Below are 26312 nucleotides of genomic sequence, written 5' to 3'. Positions count from 1 at the left end.
TAAGATAAAAAAACGAAATTTGGTATGTTAGTATACAGGGTGTCCCAGAAATAAGTGCAAGTATTTTAACTGGTAGTATAGTTCAACCCCAGGAACATGCTTATGAGTTTTTTTTCACGAAAAAAAAATTTGAAAATTCGGAATTTTTTGAAATTTTTTTAGTTTTTAGTCAACAACATACTTTCATGATAATATGGCAACATAGGTAGTAGATTAAATTTACAAGAAAGAAAACCCAAAAAAGATCCAGTGGTTCTCAAAATTTTAGCAACATTTTTTTTTTGGAAATTTTTAAAGTAAAATAACTCGTTATAATAAACGTTATTTTGGACTGATAAAAAGAAAATATGTTTCTTTTGTAGAGATCTACCACCCCTTAAAATACTTGCACTGATTTCTGGGACACCCTGTATAACATAAGTTAGGACTGGTTGACATATTCAGTTGTTTTCGGGCAATTCTTGTTTCACCGGAAATTATTATATTTTTTTATTTTTAAATGGTACCCTCGGTATTTTTTTACTTTACATATAAAATATGATATAGTAAACGCCACGAATGTTTGGGAATGATTCATCGGTCGCTACCATGTGAACTAATCTGTTCAAGGTCACATAAAACTTAATTCCAGTGTCGTGGTGTTTCAAGTCATATAATAATCTGTTGTAATTTGTTGTTTTAACTGTCAAAGTCTTGTCAAAACATAATATATTTGGTTATAAACATAAACTGAAATGCCCCATTGGTCGCACTGCAAGCACACCAAAGGACTGACGCACAAAAACGAGTCAATCAAAGAAACGCGTTATAGTATCGTCTTTGTCGACCACGCTAACATTTTAGAAAAGTAGGAGGAGCGCAGGTAAATGATTAGACCGGGCCTTTAAAAACCTACGTCTGCGGTAAAAATTTACGTTTTTAATGTAAAAATCAGAGAGCGCGTGTCGATTCTAACTTCGTCAAGCGATGAATCACTCCCAAACATTCGTGGCGTTTACTATAGAAAATTACATTTCGAATAGAATGACATATCATAGTCAACTTTTCACATTTTAAATTTCAATTTAGAGTGCCATGGCCATAAATGTAACGATAACTTGACTCGAAATACCAAGTATGTGGTAAGAAATTATTCGCTAAAAAATGCTTACTCCAAATATGCTAATGAGCCACGCTCGTTCCATTTGAAAAAAATGAGCTATAATGCCCCATTGGTCGAAAAAAAGATTAAAAATACGATTTGGACATCTTTTAACCGGACATGCCAAGACACGAAAAACATTAGACGATCAAATCTATTTTTCCGAGGCTTCTTGATTAAAAATTAGTCTTTTTAACATATCCATGGCACTCTAGATCGAAATTTAAAATACGATTTCTTAAGTGTCTTTTAATGTCAAAAGTTGACATGTTATATGTCATTCTATACAGAGTGTCATTTTATATCGAATAAAATTAAAAAAATACCGAGAGTGCCGTTTAAAAATCAAAAGTTGTAGCCATTTCCGGTGAAACAGGAAGTGCCCGAAAACAATAATTGACAATCAATACCAATTTATGTTATATACTAACATACCAAATCTCGTTTATTTTTCTAAAAAAAATAAATAAAAAGAGTTATAGGGGTAAGTCAGTCGAATAAACTGAGAGGTGGCTATGGAAGTTGAAAAATGGAATCATTATTTGTAAAAATATTAAAGTTAAAAATATATTTCTTATGTCCAGGTCCATGACTCTTCGAAATACGCTACTCAAAACAATTATAGCATTAACATTTATCGCAACAGGCAATTTTTAATCGGTCGACTATTTAGTTGCATATTTGTAACCAATATATCCTTATGGAGCCGCGCTCTCATGTAATCAAATAGTCGCCCGATCGGCTCCATAACTATGTATTGTTTTCACTTTTGCAACCAAATAGTCGGCCGACTATCCGAAACTAACAGGTTAGCGCGTAGGCTTATTGTTTCGAATTTCCCTTCACATTATCCAAACTATTTAAAACCGTTATTAAACTTTGAATTCATTGACATTCAAAGTGTCTTGTTTTGTTTTTCAAATTAATATTTTTTCAGAAAATATGCGATAATTGTTTTGAGTAGCTTATTTACACATATTTTAGAGGCACTCTGTATAGGAGCATTGCATTTATCAGTATGGATGAGCTACATTCGTATAAAATCGTAAAAGGAACCTATAATCTTGATTTATGCATTCGTATTGATTGGAAATAATTCCTTTCCCACGACGAATATAAATAGCCATAATGAAAATTATTACAACTAAATTAGCTAATAAAATGCAAATTTATAGGTTTAGTAATACTGGAAATAGTCTGTACTGTATTTTAATATAGATATTTGTTTCTCCAAAAAAGTCCGATGAGTATATATCGCCACTGTAAGAAAATTTACAAAATTAAATAGTTATTTTTTTAAACACTGCTGCATTAATCCAACGGAGACTAATTGTCAGCAGTGGCTTACTAATAAAAAAATTATTAATGAAATACCCAAAGGACTTTTTTGGAGAGATGAATCCGCCATAGACATTTTTTAGATATTTCTTTGTTTAATTTACACAAGAAAAAAATAAAGCCATTTAATCTAATTTAAATTTATTTCAAGCAATATCATCATCATCGTCATCATCATCATTCTCAGCTTATTTAACCATTTCCAATTATGGTGTAGCCTCCCTCACATGTTTAGATACTCTCTTTGTAGTTGAGCCCATTGTTGTCTATTGTTGACTATGCGGGTCCAAGTTATCCCTGTTAATTTCCTAATATCATGGTCCATTCTCAGGTTTGGTCTTCCTCTAGGTCTCTTAATTCCCCGTGGGTACAATGATGTAATTTTTGTTGTCCATCTGTTGTCCGTCCTTCTTGCCAGGGCCCGTATTCTGTAACTTCGAAAACGCTAAGCGCTTTTAGACGCTCAGCGTATATGACATTAATTTTCGCTGAGCGCGCACTTAATTAACGATTTCGGTATTCTCGTCTGACGCGCTTAACGTCTTTACTGATTGCGCTGAGCGCTTTGAAAACGGTTGCCTTAAAGGATCGTTTTGCTTGTCGAACTGTCACTAAAAACTGTCATTCGAAAAAATTGTGATTCTGTGCGTTATCTTGCTCTTTAGTGAAAATTACTACTTCTTCTATAAATTCCTCAATAGGTAATTCATAATTTACGACTTGGCAGCTAGAGTAAACGCCACGAATGTTTGGGAGTGATTCATCCCTTGATGAAGTTAGAATCGACATGCGCGCTATCATTTTTACATTAAAAACGTAAATTTTTACCGCAGACGTAGGTTTTAAAGGCCCGGTCTAATCATCTGCCTGCGCTCCTCCTACTTATTCTAAAATGTTAGCGTCATTGACAAAAACGATACTGTATCGCGTTTCTTTGATTGATTCGTTTTTGTGCGTCAGTCCATTGGTGTGCTTGCAGTGCGACCAATGGGGCATTCCAGTTTATATTTATAACCAAATATATGTTTTGACAAGACTTTGACAGTTAAAACAACAAATTACAACAGATTATATATTGATTATTATATGACTTGAAAGACCACGGCACTGGAATTGAGTTTTATGTGACCTTGAACAGATTAGTTCACATGGTAGCGACCGATGAATCACTCCCAAACATTCGTGGCGTTTACTATATAAATATTGTTCAAAACATCGAAAATGCTGAGAAGCGACTTCAACACTTCCCTCGTATAATAAGAATAATGACATATCCATAAAAAATAGCTTGACATAACTCAACAATAGGTTATGAAATTCACGTAACATTGACATTTTTCATTGTAACATCCGTCAGTTATCGACTTTTGACTATTACCTACATTAGAAATTGTGATATTGCCAATATGTGCTCAACGCGTATCCAGAACACGATTCGCATGGCAACGAGAATACCAAAATTGACTGCCTTGCGTTTCCTGATCGAATACTTGCGCTCACCGCTTTGAAAGCGTAACGTTTTTATGTCAAAGTTACAGAATACGGGCCCAGGTGTCTGGCCTATTGAAGGCCTATTGAAGGATTTGATTCTTTGGATGACATCTATTACCTTGGTCTTTTGTTGTATCCACACTATTCTTTTACGGCCTTTCTTGGTTATCCGCAGCATATTTAGTTTCATTGGGCGACCTACAATTTTCTTATAATGTCCGTTTTAAAAGTCTAGATTTCGCATGCATAGGTCATGATTGGTAGTACACATTGGTCGAATGACTCGACTGAATATGATTGAGTTTTTTCCATAAGTACTCCATGCTAACTTAATTCTTCGGTTGATTTCGGGTAGAAGAGATCCGGAGCTGTGTATTAGTTGTCCCAAATACCTATATGTATTCTTCTACTATTTCTATTTTTGTGTTACTTATTGGACTGTCTTTTCTGTCTACTAGTCGTTGTATATTACTTTCGTTTTTGTTAAATTCATTTTAAGACCTACTTTATTGCTGGCTGTATTTAGTTCGTTAATTTGTGTTTGTAGTTCTTCAGGACTATTGGCTATTAGGACTATGTGATCAGCGAATCTTATATGGTTAAGATATTCTCCATCTATTTTTAATCCTTTGTTGGTCCAGTCTGGCGTTGCTGTAAACAGCTTTGGGGATATTGCGTCTCCCTGTCATACTCCTTTGCTAGTTGGGAACTCTGGGGTTGTTTTATATACCATTACCCTTGCTTTGGCTTCTTTGTATAATATATTGGCGAGAGTTTCTATATAAGGCCTGTCAATACCTTGATTCTCTAGGGCTTCTGTTATTGCTCTAGGATATATCGAAACGAGAGCCTTCTCAAAGTCTATAAAGGCTACGGCAAGTGGAAGTTCGTATTCTTTTGTTCGGCTGATAGTTTCATCATATACTAAGAGAAACTCTCAAAGCAATGTCATATTATTAAGTAAATTGAAATTATAATATGACATCGCTTTAACTAAATTTAAATTATAAAAAAATGGAAAAATATTCCAGTGGTATCCCATATGCATGTCCCTGGTGAATTTGTCGCCAATTTTTTAGCATTAAAATAATTCGCACTCGTACTAACTTTTACCCTCAAAATTCCATTCGAATTGCTACAGGCTCTTGGAGGGAAATTATAATAAATAGAAAAAAAATGAAGACTAACTCCCTGTAGGTACGAAAAAATGTGGAATTTCCACATGAGAGATAGTATGTGTTTTTAGAAACACCCTGTATGTAATATATCCCTATTTATGCCCTGTTATCGACCTAACAAATGATTTATATATGTATAATATTCCGGCGTCCACCATGAATATGAATATTTACAATAGATGACAATTTCCCTTTATTGCCTACTAAAATATTAATTTACGATTTAGGCAACAGCAATAAAGACGACTCGTCAATGATAAAGTGCCTAATTAGAATATTATATATCGTCTTTTTTGCTACTAATTTCTTTCTCTTTTAACTCTGCAACGATAACTTGTTAAAAATAGAAGAAAAATTACCTAGACCAGTATTTTGGAGAACTAAATTAAAATATATTGATCACTGTTTTTCAAGTGAAGAAAAATCGATAGTGATTATATATTCTAGAAACTCATTAATTAGTAACCTATTTCAACTCTCATTAGCTTAAATTTCAAAGGTAAATGGGTTAAATTTATTAACCAAATAACACACTATCAGTTTTTATATTATAGGAAAACTACGGACCTATTTCTGTATAGCTTTGTAGTTTAACATAAATTTTGTTTAACTAACGAAAAAGTGAAAAATGAAAAACAGGGTAAATAATGTCAAAATATTAAACGAAAAACAAAACACAAATTATAGAAAGAAAATACATTTAATAAAGACAATACACAATTATATACAACTTACAGATCCTTACTTACTAGGCGTTTCATAAAAAATGAGAAAGTTAGGAAAACAATATAACATACAAATATCCTTCAAAACACAAAATTCACTTAGATGCAAAACTAAAAGAGTTTTGGACTTCCATTATCTTTATTTATTTTGCTTACACAACGTTTCGGTCAGAAGTATCACTGATCGTTATCAACTAATATACCGGGTGTTGCATCGTAGGACGGAACATAGGAAATCCCATGTAAATTTTAATGGGGTCAATTATTGGCTTCCCTAATTATTTTAGAGAATAATTCTATTTAGGTTTATTGAAGAGCACTAAAACCCACATTCAAAAGAATAACTTTAGATATTTTTGATTAGCCCGTTTACGAGTTATCGCCGATTTCTTTTTAAATATTTTTCCTTTCTTATGGCCCTGTATTTACTTATGAGCACCAGTCAAGGTAAAAGATAACTGTCAAATGAAGTTGTCATTTCAGAAATTTACCTATTTAGTGCTTTATTATTATTGAAAACTCATTCCTACATCGGAAATATTAAAGATGTATTTATAAATACAAATTAATATGAATTAAAGTAAAATAAAGTAATCAATTACAAGGTTAATTATAGTATTATTACAATATTTAATAACTTATTAATGTAGGTACTATTAAATTTTTAGAACTTTAGGATTTAAGAAGATGTTCAAATATTCCTCCATCGACTGCTAGACAATAACCCAGGCGATCATAAAATTCTCTTCTTACATTCGCTAGTTGGTAAACTGAAATTCTATTGCATTCGGCAGAAATAGCATTTTCTAATTCGTCTAGATTTAGGTATTTTTTATCCTTGTATATCCTGTTTTTTAAATGGCCCCAGAGAAAGAAATCATTTGGCGAAATATCAGGAGACCTTGCTGGCCAATTTACTGTATGATTTAGGCCAATAACGTTTCCGTTAAAACTATTGTCTAAATATTCCCGAACAGCCAGGGTACTATGTGCCGGGCAGCTATCCGTTTGGTACCAAACTTCCTGATTTTCCCCTAGCGGCATCATGTAAAAAGCAGGTAAAATATGATTTTCGAGTAGTTCCAAATAATATTCTGCATTTAAATTTCGCGTAAGAAATAATAGCCCGATAATATTGTTCCGAATATCCCTCCCTGTTTTTTTAAAAATTCCCTATCCGTGTTTGCTCTTTCCATCATATCAAAACAAAACGCCTGCCGCCGTATTTCGTCCCCATCTCGTAGCTCTTGGTGCTTTTCATATTTGAAGGAATAATATTTATCTCGTTTCAAAATTCGAAACGCTGTAGTGTGATCTATTTCTATTTCATCTTCAAGTTTCTCTGTGCTGATCTTTCCATCGTTCTCTTCCACGCACAATAAAACTTCCAAGTCGGTATCATTTCTTGCATCTTCTCTTTGTTCCTGCCTTGCTTCACATCTGCAGTTATTTATTAGGGTACTTTTGGTCTCAAGTCTCTGGATATTCCTTGCGATTGTTGATTTTCCAGGTATCGGTCTATTCGGATACAGAACAGCAAACATGTCCGACATCTTTTGATAACTATTTCTTTAATAATACCATTTAATCATCAATACTTTTTCTTCGGTAGTGTAATTCATGGCTAATATTTTCGATGTAGGTATGAGTTTTTAATAATAATAATAAAGCATCAAATAGATAAATTTCTGAAATGACAACTTCATTTGACAGTTATCTTTTACCTTGACTGGTGCTCATAAGTAAATACAGGGCCATAAGAAAGGAAAAATGTTTAAAAAGAAATCGGCGATAACTCGTAAACGGGCTAATCAAAAATATCTAAAGTTATTCTTTTGAATGTGGGTTTTAGTGCTCTTCAATAAACCTAAATAGAATTATTCTCTAAAATAATTAGGGAAGCCAATAATTGACCCCTTTAAAATTTACATGGGATTTCCTATGTCCCGCTCGACGATGCAACACCCGGTATACACAGACATTTGTACACTATTTTTAACCTAGGTCAGTTTTACATACCCAAATATTTGCTTTTAAAGAAACTGTTATAACTAAACCGAACCGCACCAATATGTATTTTTAATTAAACAAACAACCTCTTTAATTGACCCACGTCCATTATCCACTGCACCGTTGTTTTTCCATGAAGGCGTTAAGGGAAAATAAATAACTTTTGTTCGACGGGAATTTATGCCGGGACGAGCGCCAGTCATGTTCGCTTTAATCCAGACATTACGCGGATCACGGCGCTTCGAAATGTTAATGGCTGCTATGAAAATGTGATACTTTAACGAACATTATCGGTTTAAAATTTTAATAGAAAATAAAGCGGCAGGGAGTGGGGAAAAAGTAATTATCCTAATTCTTAGGATTATTTTTTTTTGCTTCTAAATAATTAGAGTTCTTTAGATGTCTTTCATAATAGCAATATGCAGTTTCTTTTTTTAAAAAATTATTTTTCTCCTAAATACACAACATCTTTGATACCAAATTTTGTAACGAGATTGCATTATTTGATACCTACATGAGAAAGATACCACATACTTATACAGGGTGCTACAAATTCGAGGTACAAGCATTGATATCTCGGTAACCGTAATAGATTGAAAGAACTCGATCTAATTTATTTAAACTAATTTCAAGTCCGGTTCTGTTTTTTTTTAGATTTAATCTATTCATCGTTACAATATTGATAATCTTTCAAACTTAACCATGACATGGGGTAAAACATTGAATACGGAAAATCAAATGCCATAACTAAAGGGGCATTACTTGGCGTCATTTGTAAAGATGAAATCAATACATTTCAACATTTACAATAAAGAGTACAAAATACATTCGGAAGTATAGAAGATCTGTTCAAAGAGCTAAAAATAAGATTGAACGAAAAATAAATGTTTACATTAGGGAGGGTGGTAACCATTTCGAACATGTAGAGCATTAGAAACTTTTTACGATTAATACTATGAATATTACTAGATCGTATACTGAGATTCCAAATTCACAATAAAAAAAGTTAAAAATAATATCTTTAAAATGCTGACCTGAATATTATTTATTTGAATCTTTGAATTGGTTCGATTTTCCTTATTCAATGTTAATTAGCGCTTATCAATATTGCTGCGATGAAGATGAATATATATATATATATATATATGAAATGAACAAAATTCTTACAGCTTTAGTGTATATTAATAAATAATATTTTCTTGCCTTTAGCTGTGTATTTTTTTTCTAATTTCGAAAAATCGAAAGTAGAGAAAAAATTAAAAAGAAATAAAAAGTAAAAAGAAAATTGTTTTGCTTGTCGTAAAGGGGGTCCACAACCAAGCTCCACTCCCACAACCGGTTTCTGGGCCTACCTTTTTTCACCTGATGAAAGGTAGGCCCAGAAACCGGTTGTGGGAGTGGAGCTATACTTTTTATTTCTTTTTAATTTTTTCTCTACTTTCGATTTTTCGAAATTAGAAAAAATACACAGCTAAAGGCAAGAAAATATTATTTATTAATATACACTAAAGCTGTAAGAATTTTGTTCATTTTTTATATATTAAATAATTTAAAAACCAGAGTCGTACTTGAAATTATTTTAAATAATAATTAAATAATTTTGTTGTTGTTAGGTACCCAAAACAAAAAAAAGTATTAAGTGTGACATATCGTTATACTCAGGAGACCCAGTTCTTTCAAAGCCTGAAATAAAAAATGCAGGTCTGTATTTAAAAAAAAAGTTGGCCTCTGTATCTCACAAATTATCAGCTAACTTGAAAATCTAAAAGTACTGTCAGATAGCCCTATTAAAGTGGCTATAAGAATATGTAATTAGTTGTTTGATTTTCTAAAAAGTTACGACAGGAAAAAATAAAATTGATTTTCCAAAAAATCCGTTTTTCCCAAAAAAAACTCAGCAATTCTTGAAATTTTGAAACTTTTTTGATGGCATTTTGGTGAACATCTCAAGGCACAACTTTGCCCCTATTTAACCATCTTCGTATCTACTACGGTTTCCAAGATACCAATGCTCGTACCTCGAATTTGTAGCACCCTGTAGATGGATACATTTAGGGTTAAGGTGGGTTCATATACAGGCGAACTGCGATTTGCGAATTACGCAAAATAAATCCGGCCTTTATTTACGTAGTTCATATTATAATAACGAAATTCGCAATTAATTCTAGGGATATTTATGTTTTTAAACACATGTTGAAAATGTCACTTGTCAGGTTTATTTTTATAAGTATATTTTTGTGTAATGGATGAAGCTACTTTTTGGCATAGAAGACTATTTGTTGCTGTATATTTATTGATAAAAAACAACAAAAATAAAATACATAGGACAATGAGGAAAATGCATGTTTTTAAATAATGGTTTTAAAAAATAGTTCATATAATTACAAATTGAACAAAAAAAAATTGTTGATATCGGTTAAGAAATGCCTCTAATATAAAATAATTAAATATTGTTAATTTAAATGGCCGGGCAAACGCTCTCTACCGCGCCTTGCCGCTGTGACGTCACCCGCCGTTCTTCTGGTTGAGTGGAGCCAGACGCGTGTTTATTTTACACAGTTTACTTTTAAACGCTGTTGAATCCGAGTCAAAATTTTAGTTATTTGTGTTAATTAATGCATAATTAGTAATTAGTGATATTTATAAATAGTAATGGATGAGCGAAAACAGAAAAAAAATGGTCCAAGGCCATGAGAAGAGATGAAAAGAAAAACGTTATAGGGTTTTCACTTTTATTATATAGGGTGTTTCACTTAAAAAAGTAACTTAATTTTGGCGTTTGCTTATGGCACACCTTGTATAATATTTTCATTACTGATAAACAACTTATTTCCTATAATTTTGTAAAAAAAAACAATCTTTAAAAATAACAAGATAAGGGGGTGTCAATATATAAAAAAAACTTTCTTTTTCACGCTATGCTCTCGAGTTATTTTTCCACGTACTAAACAAATATTTTGTCTCTTTTCACTTCTACATAACCTACAGCATTATCTCCATACGTTTCACTACCTGATCTGAAAAATAAGTTTATAACATTAATTTATAACTATACATAAAAGTTCGTAACAGTAGGTACCTACTTATACTTAAATATGCCTCAGTACTACAAAGAATAAATGTTACATACCTCTCTGTTTTTTCCTCGTAATTCAGCACCAATAAATTGGGAATTTGTATTTATAAAAGCAGCCAACATAAAAGCATCGACTTTTGGCAAGTTATCTGATTGTGCTTTTACAAACCCGGAATCTGCCATTACTTAAAAAATTATCAGTACACACAACACATAGCAATAATAACTGCACAAAAAAGCATAAAAAGCTCCTTCAATCAACGCTAAAAGCAACAAAAATGTCTTAGTACGCCACCTAAATACGTACATAAACGGAACACGTCTGGCTGCTGCTGGCCATCGCGCGTCGACGAGAACGGCGGGTGACGTCAGACCAATAGAATATCGTTTCAATTCGCGGCGTCGTTTGCGTTATCCATAGTATTTTAATGGCGCGTTTTATAAAATTGTGGTACTGCTTTCAAGAAAAAAGTTTTTTTTGCATTTACACATATTTATTCTAATAAATTGAACAGTTTTTGGCGAAAAATAAAATCTTCCTCATTGGAACATTATTTCGTGGGCGTACAGCGAAAATCCACTAAGTCACATTTTTGGTTGAATTGGATTAAACACACCACTATGTCCAGTTTTTCACGGTCTTTAACATGAAAAACCCATTAAGTCCAATTTCGGCATCGTTATATTATATTAAAGACCGTGAAAAACTGGACATAGTGGTGTGTTTAATCCAATTCAACCAAAAATGTGACTTAGTGGATTTTCGCTGTACGCCCACGATTTATTGGAAATACTTAAAAAGTGAAAACAGCAAATGAAAATAGAAACAAAAAAGAAAACAGAACAATGTCAACTTTTGACATTTTCGCATATGGTTTATTTGAAGTTGTAACATGCGGTTCATATCGACAACTTGACTCGAAATACCAAGTGTGTGATACCAAATTATTCGTAAAAAATGTTTTTTCCAAATATCCAATGAACCACCGTTGTTCCATTTGAAAAAATTGAGCTATGATTAAAAATACGATTTGGGAATCCTTTAACCGGCCAGGACAAGACACGAAAAACATTAGACGATCAAAACTATTTTTCCAAGGCTCCTTGATTAAAAATAAGCGTTTTTAATACAGCCATGGCACTCTAGATTGAAATTTAAAATACGATTTTTTTGAAAATGTCATCAGTTGACATATGATATATCATTCTATTCAGAGTGTCATTATCTATCGAATAAAGTAAAAAAAAATGCCGAGGGTGTCATTTAAAAATCAAAAGTTGTAGTTATTTCCGATGAAACAGGAAGTGACATAGTCAGTCAATCCTAATGTATGTCGTATACTAACATACCAAATCTTGTTTTTTTATCTGCAAAAATTAAAAAGTTATAGGGGTGAGCCACTTTTGAGACGCATCCGGTATATTCATGAGGAAAAATTGATGTTACTAAAATTTATGCCTTAACCTGTGCCTTAACTGAACGGTACCCTATCCTATTTTTCCAGGAAGGTGTTAAAGGGAAAAGAAAATACCTTTTGTATTAGGCTAATTTACGCAAGGGTGAGCGCTAGTCATGTCTGCTTTAATCCAGATATTTTCCGGATCAAAGCGTTTCGAAATGGTAATAGCTAATATAAAACATGATATGTTATGTATATTAATACTTTAAAAGTGCAAACAAAGACATTAGTGTTTTTATTTTTTGCTTTTTAACAAAGAATTTGTTGAAAGCAATTGTTGAAGAATTTCTAAAATGAAAATATTTTAGAAAATGTTTGATATCGGATTTTGGGCGTGATTTAATATTTACGCAGACTTTTTTGGGGACACTGTATACTAAATTATGCTTAAATCCTTAGTTAGGCTGTATTCCGTTGGAAAACCAGGCGAACCAGACCGGTAAACTACGGTAAAGAGCGGTTCCTGAAAACATCGGTTTGATACGGAACGGTTTGGTAAAATACTGGAAATGTCAAATGTTGACGTTTTCAAAATTTCAATACCTTTATTATAAAATTTATCTTTTATGCATTTTTAATGTACCTATTCTCTGCTTTTAGGTTTGCTTCTTCTTTTCAATGAAGTTTAATATTGAAAAGTACTTTATTAATAAACTGTTAAACTCGTTAGACAGCTCAAGTGAAGATTTGCAGATCCAATATTAAAACAGATCAATAATAAATAAACAAATCTAATCAATATTTATATTTTTATAGCTTACAAAACATTCACGATTATTTGTTGTTTTGTTTTTCATGTTTTCTTTAAATGTTCCTGACTTTAAGAAACAATGGCTGCATGATACGTTGGTCATAAAAGGTCATTCTATTTAGTTAATGAAATTTATTTACCTTTACTGCCTACCTTCATTGCTTTTGGAAGTAAATACAAAATATTATAACAAATTTTAGAAATTAAATGAGAACTTCACTCGAACTTCCAATATTTGCTTGATTACTGTCACAAAAATGACACTGATTGACAAACAAAACCAGAAAAACCAGCCTTCTCGCGCTGGTTAGTATGGTGAAGGTATGGTGACAGTTATAACCGAATTTTTTAGGAACCGTGTTCCGTAATAAGAAAACTTTCAAGAAACCGATAGAAACGGAACATAAAACCATAAGAAGGTTTTACGACAGATGGCATCAGAAAAAAATGACAGAAAATTTAATTTATGTATGTGAATCATTATGTGAATAATGGGAAACGCAACTGTCACTGTCACTTGACTGTGTGACATACTGTAGTCATCATTGTCATTTTCATGCGATACGATTACAAACATAGTTTATTTTTATTTATGTACGTTTTTGTTTCAGGAAACAGACATGATTTAAAGCTACCTCCAGACGCATTTCGGAAAGCTGCCGACCTGTTGCGGCGGGGCTCAGACTTTACCATTGGTGCTTGGTTACGACAAGAATTAGACAATACGGGTACTATATTTAGTGTTTCAAATGGACCTACCAGATTTTTAGAGGTAACTATTTACTAATTACTCTGTTCAAGTTAGATGTTTATGTGGCCGGCTTAATTCGGACTATGTAACGTTCTAAATAATGCTAGACAAATAATGCTAGTGCTTTGTATTTGCCACCCGCTCGCATCGAGTGGCGTGACACATTTGGTCAAATGACTTTCTTTAGCCCACAATGAACAATCAATAATATGTTCAATATTAAGTACTTTTTATGTCTATTTAACTCTAAGTAGTCGTTCTATTTACAGTTAAACAGAAAATACATGTCAATTAAGGTTTCTTTAGATTGAGGTTAGTGATGAGCAAATGCAAGACCAAGGCTAAAGACCCTCTTGGTCTTGGTATTAGTCTTACAGTTTAACGAGTAGTCTTGTTTTTGGTCTTGCATGGTTTAGTCTTAGTCTTCTCCTTAGTATTTTGTACTTGTATAATATGTTAATTGTTTGTCATATAAAATGTGGCCCAGTTATTATGCGAAGAGGTTTTCTTTGAAATCGTTGTAAAATTTCTATGTTTAATGTGGATGCTGTGCTCCACAACTGCAAGCCAGACAAGTTTTATTATGCATTTATACAGCAGGAGTTTATTTTCCATAAGCCAGTAAAGTTTTATCAACTGCTAATCAAGTTCCTTTCTTTTGTTCCATATATATGCACTTTCCAAGTCAGTCGTCTGTCCATGTGTATACCTAGATATTTGACGTTGTTAGACTGTGGTATTTTTATTTAGTTCTATTCTACTTCTGGGAAATCTTCTCAAAATCTTTTAGCCACTTTGACATTTCATTGTTAAGATTCTCATGCATAAAAGGCGGTTTCATCAAATGAGAGTACTGCAGTGTCATCAGTAAATGTTTTGGTTAGTGCGTCTTGTGTGTCTCCACCCTATGAGCTAAAAGAATCATATATTTTTTATCACTATACCAGGAGCGTCTCAATAGTGGCTCAACTCTATAACTTTTTTATTTTTTCAGATAAAAAAACGATATTTGGTATGTTATGACATAAATAAGGATTGATTGACGTATTCAATTGTTTTCGGTTTTGGTGACTTCCTGTTTCACTGGAAATTAATACAACTTTTGATTTTTAAATGGTACCCTTGGTTTTTTTACCTTGTTCGATAGAAAATGACACTCTGAATAGAATGACATATCATATATCAACTTTTGACATTTTCTCATAAGGTTTATTTGAAACTGTAACATGCGGTTCATAACGACAATTTCACTCGAAATACGTGTGAGTTCACTCGAGCTTCCAAGTGTCTCAAATACCAAGTGTGTGGTACCAATTTATTCGTAAAAAATGCCTTTTCCAGTTGAAAAAATTGAGATATGATTAAAAATATTATTTAGACATCTTTGTCTAGCCAGGACAAGACACGAAAAATGTTAGCGATAAAATATATTTTTCAGAGGCTCCTTTATTAAAAATTATTGTTTTTAACACAACCATGGCACTCTAGATTGAAATTATTTGATAGAATTATTAAAATGCAATTTTTTAAAGCTAAAATGTCAAAAGTTGACTTATAATATGTCATTCTATTCAGTGTGTCATTTTTTATCGAATAAAGTAAAAATAAATACCGAGGGTGTCATTTAAAAATCAAAAGTTGTAGTCATTTCCGGTAAAACAGGAAGTGACCAAAAACAATTATATACTATCATACCAAATCTCGTTTTATATCTAAAAAAATAAAAAAGTTACAGGGGTGAGCCACTTTCGAGACGCACCCGGTATGATTAAAAATACCATTTAGGCATCTTTTAACCGGCCAGGAGAAGACACGAAAAACATTAGACGATCAAATCTATTTGTTGAAGGTTCCTTGATTAAAAGTTAGTGTTTTTAACACAGCCATTCTAGATTGAAATTTAAAATACGATTTTTTTAAAGCGAAAGTATCAAAAGTTGACATATGATATGTCATTCTATTCAGAGTGTTATTTTCTATCGAATAAAGTAAAAGAGAAAAATACCCAGGGTGTTATTTAAAAATTAAAAGTTGTAGTCATTTCCGGTGAAACAGGAAGTGACCAAAAACAATCGAATACGTTAATCATGTCATATACTAACATACCAAATCTCGTTTTTTTTATCTGAAAAAATAAAAAAGTTATACCACCATAGTGGGTGAGCCACTTTTGAGACAAACTCGGTATTTTGTTTTCGCAGACTATCTTTTTTATGATTGACGTTTTCTTTTTTTTGATTTTAGGTTCAATCTAGCGGGCGAAGAAACGAAATTCGGCTGCACTACACATCGCTCCAAGACAGGCGCGTGTACATGGAGACGTTTCACTACCGCCTGGCGGACAATACGTGGCACCATCTAGCGGTCACTGTTAGTGGGTCACAAGTAGAGGTTCTAGTAGACTGCAGTCCCCTGTACAAACGGGTCCTGAGGCCGGGAGAGCCCGACAGGAACGTTTCTGATCATTATCAGATCTGGGTGGGGCAGAGGCATAAGCATTATTTCTTTAAGGTAGGTAGTTGTTTATACTCATACTAAGGGCTGGCATAGGTTAGTTTTGGGTCGGGATTTCCGTATGTAAGAAGAGTAAAATGCGTTTATAATATACTGAACAAGGAAAGAACAGTAAAAACGTTGCCAAACGTATGAAATAAACCGAGAAACTGTGTGAAGGGGATATAGTAGATATTTGTCACGGTCGACCGGTCGACCCAATAACTGTGCTCAATCAGTACTTAAAATTATAGGGAAGCGTGTACATCATGCGTTCAGCTTCATGATTTAATTACGTCTCGTGAAACTTTATTAGTTATTAAAGAGTCGTTGTAATTTTGTATAGCTGTTAATTTTTTAAGTGCAAGTTAGAAACACTTGCACTTTTGGTAAAAACATTATAAAAATAAGTGGAATTGACTTGGTTTCGACAGTGGTCGCGCTATTAGAACTCAGAACATATTTGAATTCAGAAATCGATATCTCGAAATCCATTAGAAATAATTGATTGTAGTTTTTTTTAAAACGTTTCAAATATTTCTGCTATAATTTCTTCGCAGACATTATGTGAAACAGTGTATGTGTGTGTCTTTATAAATAACAAAGTTACACGATTGCTGAAAATTTCAATGTACTACAGTAAAGGGGTGGGTTTTTTAAATTTTTGAATTGAAAAAAACAAGCCTATCGAATTTTTCTTATTTAAACATCTTGTAAAAGATCCGAACTTCAAAATAACAAAAAATGTTTCAATATCTAAAGTAGTTCTTAAGTTATCGCGTGTTATGTGTTAAAAATTGAGTTTTTGAATAATCGCGATTACTGACGATTTCTCGTTATAAAAAATATGGACACCCTAGCGATATCCATATAATTCCATTTCAGATGCTTAGAAACATATCTAATGATTTTATCTAGTTATCTTTTTGAAAATAAGTCTTTAAAAATAAGCGGTTCGCGATCGTGAGTTTACTTGATAGGGAAAGGCATACTGGAAAAATGTAGCAACGCCGCAACAGCACACCGTCGCATTTCTCTCACTCCCACTTAATAAGATCCTTATGCGATTTACTTCCACACATGTAAATACAAACCCAAAAGTAAGAGTTGCGAGCACGGTGTATTCGAGTAGCGATATGTTTTTTTGTATACTATCAAATTTTAAAATATAGGCAAGGAATCTTAGATGGAACATGAATCATTTTTATATTGTTTAATTACTATAAGTTATCCATGGGTGTCCCTATGAATAATCCGTAACGAACACATCTGGGCCATAAGGGTTTAAGACGCCAGGCTCCCCTAAAATTCGGTTATGTAAGCAAGTCCAAGTGGTGATTCGATACGCCTGTGTCCTTTAGTTATAAGTATATATAGTTATAAGAAAATTAAGATATGCACTATAGTCTGTCCAACGAGAAGATCCTTGACAGTGATAGATGTGTCTGTCATTTTAATTTCAGAGTAGTTTATTTTATTTTACAAAGAAATAAGTTGGTATAACTGGAACGCATAGCAGGATATATTTAAAATTTGATTGACAAGATGACAAGTGATTACTTCAAAATATTGTGAAAAAAACTGCATAAAACTGAAAAAATGTAATCGAGTTATTTTATTTAATAAAAACGGTATGTGTTAATACAAAACAAACAAGAACAAGACACTACATACCAAAAAATATAAAAGAACTATTATTTAGTTTCAAGCTTTATGAAACTACCCGCATTTATGCTTATATTTATCAATATAACTTATGTACAAATAATAAATTTGTAATATTCCACAGGAATAAATAAAACAACATAGGTAAATAAAACAAACTATTTTATTAATAATAACACCTACCAAATTTTATACCTTAAAAGGTTGATAATTAAACTTTAATCTTAATTTTTTTAAACCAGTACCTTTTGACATTATTTTTCTGCAGTACTAAAATCCATTATTTACCTACCGTGTGATGTCGATATTTTACAGCTACTCCAGTTTTTAGTATGAGTTTAGTTTGATCCTTCTACCATATACGAGATGTACTTATCTACGACGAAATGGTATACAAACTTTATCGATGGCAACTTCATTGGTGTATAAGACTTTCTGCCTGGGCAGCGAGTATTAACCATAAACTGTGCTCTGGGTCTACATTTAATTTTCACTCGATTTTTCCTCCACTTGACTTCAAAAGACACAAAACACAAGTAATAATACGAATCAAAATGCATCATCTTCCAAAACGCAGGGTATTTAACAAAAGTTGACACAAAATTATAACCTATAATTTGGCAAGACTTTGACAAGCGTCAAAATGACAAAAATCTAAAGGCGAGTTCATAGGCATCGGCGTCCGTTTGTCGTTCATCGTTCCGTCAAACCAATAAAATTGAAATACGATCTGTCATTTTTTAAATAAACCAATAAAACTGGTTAAAAACAACAAGACACGACGTATGACGGATTTATATTTAAACCCATCCATAGATAACTTAAAAATTATTAGAAACTTTTTTTAGTAAAATAAATAGATTGGTATGGGACGTCATCTGCTTTTCTTCTGTCATCGTCTGTAGAAATCTTACAGAGTATATCTTAATTTTCGCAGATTACAGTTGAGGGTTGGAACCTTTGGTGTTACACAGCAAAATAAAAACACTAAATCACCACAATACACCAAAACACTTTTACTTTTACACTGGACGCGCGTTTCGCTAACCATGTTAGCATCATCAGCAGATGATTATAAACTAAAAGTTGTAATAAAAACTGTAGTTTATAATCATCTGCTGATGATGCTAACATGGTTAGCGAAACGCGCGTCCAGTGTAAAAGTAAAAGTGTTTTGGTGTATTGTGGTGATTTAGTGTTTTTATTTTGCTTAATTTTCGCACTTCATATGAAATAATGTATCACGTTGTACAACCAATCTTTCACCCAGAAATGCTCTTTTGTATTTAAAACATTTTGCACTTCATTTGAATAATCTTTTCACAAGAGCATTCGATTAAAAGTGGCGATATGTTTGTGTGTGGGGAAAGCACAGTTTTCCTTCAGTTCAAAAACTGACAGTACCATACCTGAAGATCGTATCGTTCGACGTAACTGCATTGTGTGTGGCCTGACAAAGTTTAGATCTTGAGTTCAGATCATACAGTCCTCATCATCATACATACAGAAGAGAAGAATATAATCATGTAATAGAGTTTTAACTTGTTTCATTACTTTGATTTATAATATCAGAAGTGGGATATTAAGCCTTAAGTTGGGTTCATATACACGCGAATTACGAATTACACAAAATAAATCCGGCGTTTATTTACGTAGTTCATATAATAACGAAATTTGCAATTAATTCTAGGGATATTTGTGTTTTCAAACATGTTGAAAATGTCACTTATCACTATATTTTTGTGTAATGAATGAAGCTACTAATTTTTGGCGTAGAAGGCGATCTATTGCTGTATATTTATTAATAAGAAACAACAAAAATAAAATACCTAAAACAATTGTAACATGTGAAATATTTAAAAAGTGAAAACAACAGGAGAAGATCACAATTTAGTGCAATAAACAAGAATTAACGATCAAAAAATTAGAAAATACCATAGAATGTCTATAAAGAATTTTGACTCTCAATGGTTTTTTTGAAAAACAATATTACCAGTTTGTAGTCAAAACATTCAACTTCGTACTGCAAATTAAAAAAAATGAAATTAGATTGTAAAAAAAATCTACGTCAGTGAGCAATCCAGAAATGGCTCTGAATGCCTCTTCTTCCTGGCATTGAAGAGAATACTTTCCGAATCGCTCATTTTTTAAACTAGTGATCAATATTATTTACTGTCATATTGACATTGGCATGCATGGTGTTATTTGAATTTTTAGGATAGGTATATAGTTAAGTACAATAATTTTTAAAATTCAATACACGCGAGTTAACTCCATTAAGATACTTGTGTGGTTACACAACTCGTGCTAGGCACTCGTGCAACTTTCACACGCGTATTTTAATGATGCTCTTAACTCACTTGTATCGTAAATATCTATTATTTAATTTAAATTTTAATTAGACGGATACCAAATTATTCTTAATAATTTTTTAGCAACAGTTAATAAACTGTTAGATAAAATATCACCCTATTTAACCAATACACCTTTCAGAACTCTTTATGTAAGTAATAATAGAGTAAATGGTGAACAATTCTCTGATCTATTTAAACAAATTGCTTATAGACATGACAAGTGCTGCTAGACAGAAATAATGATAAGCTTAAATAATAGATCAACAAACTCTAAATTAGCGGTGTAATATTTTATGCAAACAGACATGAAAGATTTTTCTATTGATTTATACTGTTTTGGATCTAAAGTATAGGGGTAGGTATAAATTGGGAATTTATTATATGAACAATTCTATTTTTAATATAGAGCTTTAATTTTGAAGATATTCATGCTGTATTTTATTGGTTTTACGTGACTATGGCCGTAAACTTAACAGTTATTAGAAGGTGACTAAATTTATTTGTTATTAAAGAGTTTTTTATTTGCTTGAGAAACCTGTTCGTTTGTTATATCTGTTATATTACTCTTCTTACCTTATTATATAAATACTTTTACTTAAGAGTCTATTACGCTGTACTTTTGCGCTGTACTTTTCTTTTTTGGAAATTTTTTGCTCTCAGGGGTCGGGTAAAGCGGATGTGCAGCCGAAGGAAATATATATTATATGTACAGAAATCTGCCTAAGGCTCCTGTCGTGTTAAGCCACACCCAAAATTGCACACACGTGCTTTGATTAAGGCTTGATTAAGGTTTTCAGAGTTTCAGCATTTGCCATAAAATAGCGAGCCATGTGTTAAAAAACCATATAAATTATGTCACTGTAATCACAAAACTTTAATCTATTTCCGTATTGTAACAGAATTTTAAATTATGTCTTTATTTTCGAGGAAATTTAGTCCAAACATAAGGAATATTTTGTTGATGGTTGGCTATCAAAATCTTAGAAATAAAGAAGTTGTCTAAAAATGTGCTATAATACGGATATAGTATAATCCTTTATACTTAATTTCCTTCTTTATTTGTGTAAAAATACCTAGCCAGTTTTACATAAAACGTTAAATGCCGAACGCATAGTTTGCTACTTTTTCGGACTAGTGAAATGGGCTCTTAATTAGGTAAGAAGTACATCCATATTTGACTACGTCCTTAGTTTTTTATGCAACTTTCTATTAGAATTTTAACTTTCTAAAAGTTAGACAAAAAACTGTGAAAATCCTCACAGTTTTTTAATCAGTATTAAAATAATAGCTCAGGTTTTACATAAGTATATAATTTTCTGATGCAACGTTTAGATTTAGACTAAGACACACAAAAAATCGTCTGGTACGGAAATAATTCTCTTCGCGTTTCAGTAAAAAATTATAATATTGCTTTGGAGATATGCATATCTTGTCACGAATAGTCTTATTCATCACGAAAGTCGGAAAATACTTGTTACTTTTTTTGCATTCATGATACGAATCGGATTTAAAGCCAAAATTATTATTTGTAGCACATTCTTCTAGACATCTAGACCAACGAAGTTTGAATTATGGAGTGCTTAATCCTTGAATAAATTATATCAACTTTAATCAGGGCTTTCTGCTTAAGCGTGCCTACTTAGATAATCATTTAAAAAAATCTCTAGTTCTAGTTTTTGTTAGAACAAAGTTTTGTGTATGGAAACAAGTTTGGGTATTTTGCCTCTGAAATCGAAATCTATGAAATAATATAGTTAGTTTTTATAAAATACCGCTACGTTAAAATCCACTCTGCACAACCAAATAAAAATATATAAAAAATTTGTCATTTAATTTAATTGTCTGATTTTTTAAACATAAACCAGACCCTACCAATTTTATAAAGTAATCTATCATAATTTACTAATATACGATACACACGTTGTGCTATTATTAGATGCCAGTAATAACACTAACGGTCACAACACCACTTAATTATAGAAAATTAGAGTGGATTACTGGTGTTGGACTCACGTCATAGCGTTTAAATAAGTTATGTCAATTATGGGTCACATTTTTCCCTCGGTAAATTGCCGTAAAAATATTTTTTCTGTCAACAAAATTATCGTTATTTGTATTGGGTAATATTGGAAACGTTTTATTATAAAACTAGGTAGGATATGTAATATATTATTTTCTATTTATGGAAGTAAATAGATATACCGAGTGTTGCTTCGCCGAAGTGCTCATAGGATATGACACAGTAAATTTTTACCATGACGAATAAAATTTCCCATTTTATTTTAGAGGAAAACTTACGAAACTTTTTTGGTTTGGAACCTTATTAAAAAAAGCAAATTCTCAATTTTTATTTTGTTTATTCTCAGTTATCAAAATTCTCAGTTTCTCACATTAACGCAATAATGTTTGAGTGTTGAATGGGATCATTTTAATTGGCCCTCTTTTACAAATATTTAAATAGTTTTCGATTTTTAAAGAATCGCTTATTTCTTTACTACTTTTCTACTATATCCACTATATTAGTATCTTTACTCTTTGAAAATTTGTTACATCTTTATAAATAACCTAAAATGTCAATATTCCATGGGTATATTGTGTATAAGCTAGTATTTTTTATTATCGCAACACAAAATTTAGTAAATAAAAAAAAAACTGCAGTACGATATTTAGGCTTAAAAACTTAGATAGTCCTAGAGAAATGAAGCATTAAAATTGTTACATGCAATTGCATTTTCATAAAATCTTACATTATTTATTATGTACGATTACATTATTACTTTTTTTAGACTTTAATCAAATTTACTTCTATTTACTTCTAAAAATGTAATAATAAAAAAATACAACTTTGTTATTTTTTAATTTTTTGCGACACTGTACCTTTTGCAAATAATTTTAAATTGTAGCTTTAGTAGTCCTCCAACGACCCCATCACTCACAATTTCTAAAATTCTAATTATTTGGCTACAATACTCCGGTCGAATAGCGTGAAAAACCCTGTAGGTCTCTTCAAAAAAAGTTTTATGGGTATTTCGCCACTGTAAGAAAATCTACCAAATAAAATAGTTATTTTCTGTAAACACTGCTGCGTTAATCCAACGGGGACTAATTGTCATTAGTGGTTTACTTATAAACTAATTTGCCTAATGGACAGAAAATGCTTAATGTTTCGGGAAGTATATCTCTTCCCGTCGTTGGAAGCAAAAAAAACACAAATAACAAAGAAAAAAAACTATTTAAAATACATAAATGCAACTATTCGAGAACACTTTAGTTTTTTTTTAAACAGATACGTCTATAAAAACCGTTGATGTTCTGTTAAAATGACGTTATATCAAGTTAAACTTCAAAATTAACAATTACTACCTGATAACAGTAATTATATACTTAATAAGGTAAAACCAAAAAGCTTCAAACTTTTTATATGATTATTTTTTAATTTGTTTTTAACTTTTATGTATGTTATGTTTATTTATGTTATATTCTTTAAAATTAAAGAAGCGATTACCGTATATTACTAACATCTACAGCAAGACATTTAGTTTTATTAGATTTTATTAAAAATGCCTCTTTTATTTTTCTTTTAGAGGCTATCCCTTCTTTCACTATAATTTTTGCGTTGTTAAAATCTACTCTGTACCCTGTGTTCCATGAATGCTGACAAATCAAAGATTTGTGACAATCGCCCTTTCTTAAATAATTTTTATGTTCTTTAGTCCGAAAATTTAAGGGTCTAGATGTTTCACCAATATAAAATTTATCACTTTCACATGGTATTTTGTATATTATATTTTTTGTTTGATGTCCATTGGTTTAGTGTGAGTTAAAATCTATCTAAGTAGATATTAGACTTGGTTAAACATTAGTGTTGCACAAGAGTCTTGAAAAAGTCTTGCAAGACCAAGACTCTTCTTCGCAAGAAATTCAAGACAAGATTTTCAAAATTTCTTGTCTTGAATTTCAAGACAAGACAAGACTTTAATATGCAAGAAATTTCAAAAGTTTTGCAAGATTTCTTGAATTTAGGATTTCTTGAAAATTAGATTGTTTAGAAATCATTATAGTTATTAATAGAATTGTTAGAAATCACACATTTTTTTAAGATAATTAGCGCAAGTTATGCCGGGTTTATACAACATTTACATAGTCGTAATCACAATCATAGTCATACTCATAAAAGTTAAACTATCCACTTCTTATAACCTGTTGACATCTACCATGAACTTGGCCATTAATTATGTTACCAAAGTTCACTGATATAAGAATTATGATTATGAAAATGTTAAAAAATATCTATACCTACCTATGAAAAAAAAACTTTCCGAAACGTTAAGCATTTTTTTGTTCGTTAGTAACTATTTTATTTTGTAGATTTTCTTGTAGTTGTGAAATACCCATATAGGATTTTTTGGAGATATGAAAATATTCTATAAACGCACATTAAAAGTGCGTTGTGATTATGACGATGATTAAGACTGTGATTACGATTTCGACTTACGCAAATGTTGTATAAACCCGGCATTAATATTGACCGGTGTTCATTTTCTATCATAGCCAGTGTTTTAGAGTTGAGAATGAAATAAAATAAAGTCGAGGCAACAAACCGTATATATGTTGTTTATTTAATATATGTTTTTTATTAAATATCAAGTAATTGATATTACACACAAAATTATATTGGTATAATGGTATTATAAAAAAAAAACTAACGGTAATTGAAACTAATGTTCGTGGAGCACACTATTTGCACTATTTGGTACTACTTTTCATGCACGAAGTTGCTCCGCTAACAAAAAGTAGTATCAAATAGCGCAAATAGTACACTCTAGCATGACCTTTCCGTACACCTTGTGTCCAAACTTTTCAAACCGATTTTCCATAATAAAAAAATAAAATAAATACTATAAAAATAAAAGTAACAAACGAGTAACAAAAATAGAACATAATAAACTAACAAGAATTAACAACTAGAAATAAAAAATCAACTTATGGAAATTCATCCATCCAGGAATTCAAACAAATTAAACTTCTTACCGATTTTGAATTTAGCCGGTTTCTGTGTTTCCTTATTACCAGTGCTGCCTTCGAAAAGAGTCTTTCTGCGGGAACAGAAGTAGCCGGTGTACAAAAAAATCACGAGCAATTTTTGACAGCACTGGGAATATAGCACTATGGCTCTGCCACCATGCTAAAATATCTGTTTTATCGTTCACTCTCTGCATAGACAAATAATTTTTTTGAAGTTCATTTTGAAAACCACTATCAGGTAATGGCTCCTGTTTCGTCAAACGGGCGAGTTGACGTAGTTCGTTTGCGGTCCGTTAAGATTTTTTTGCTAAAATTAGCATCGTTGTTGTTCATTTTTCCGTATTACATTTTGTATACGACGCTTTCTATGAAATAAAATATAGAAATATTATTACCTTTTTGTTAGAATATAAAATTTTTCAAGACAAGAAATTTCAAGAGTCTTGCGAGACAATACAAGATTTTGCCATTCAAGAAATCTGCAAGACAAGACTTTGAAAATTTCTTGTCTTGAATTTCAAGACAAGACAAGAAATTGATTTTCAAGACAAGAATTCTTGTCTTGTGCAACACTATTAAACATACTCTTATCAACTGTTAACTAAAATATATTTTTATTTGTTTCAGGGTTTTCTACAAGACGTGAGATTAATAGAAGGCTCCCATGGAGTCCTGGCTGTGTGTCCTAAATTAGACGTTTCCTGTCCCACTTGTGGTCAGTTTCTGGTTGTTCAAACCGCTGTACAAAGCTTGGAGCGCAAACTCGTCGAGCTATCCCAAAGGGTAGGGTGAGTTTTTCTTTTACGATCCTCCAATGACCGTAAACGATAAAACTTTTTATCAAATTTATAATT

At 31.8% G+C, this 26312-nt stretch overlaps 1 protein-coding gene across 1 annotated transcript in view; it reads left to right on the top strand.

Annotated features, from left to right (window-relative positions):
* Positions 1–26312, top strand: part of LOC115890485 (protein kinase C-binding protein NELL1-like) — a 167808-nt gene that overhangs the window by 73330 nt on the left and 68166 nt on the right. Inside the window, exons 4-6 of the mRNA XM_030910724.1 lie at positions 13782–13942; positions 16166–16432; positions 26086–26241. Coding sequence (XP_030766584.1) covers positions 13782–13942; positions 16166–16432; positions 26086–26241 — 584 coding nt within the window. The remainder of the gene's footprint in view (positions 1–13781; positions 13943–16165; positions 16433–26085; positions 26242–26312) is intronic.

This window comes from Sitophilus oryzae, unplaced genomic scaffold, assembly GCF_002938485.1.
Source record: "Sitophilus oryzae breed Bouriz unplaced genomic scaffold, Soryzae_2.0 scaffold_866_pilon_pilon, whole genome shotgun sequence".
In the NCBI taxonomy this organism is placed as follows: domain Eukaryota; kingdom Metazoa; phylum Arthropoda; class Insecta; order Coleoptera; family Curculionidae; genus Sitophilus; species Sitophilus oryzae.
The sequence above is the reverse complement of the archived record's forward strand: the minus strand, read 5'-3'. Positions and strand labels throughout refer to the sequence as shown.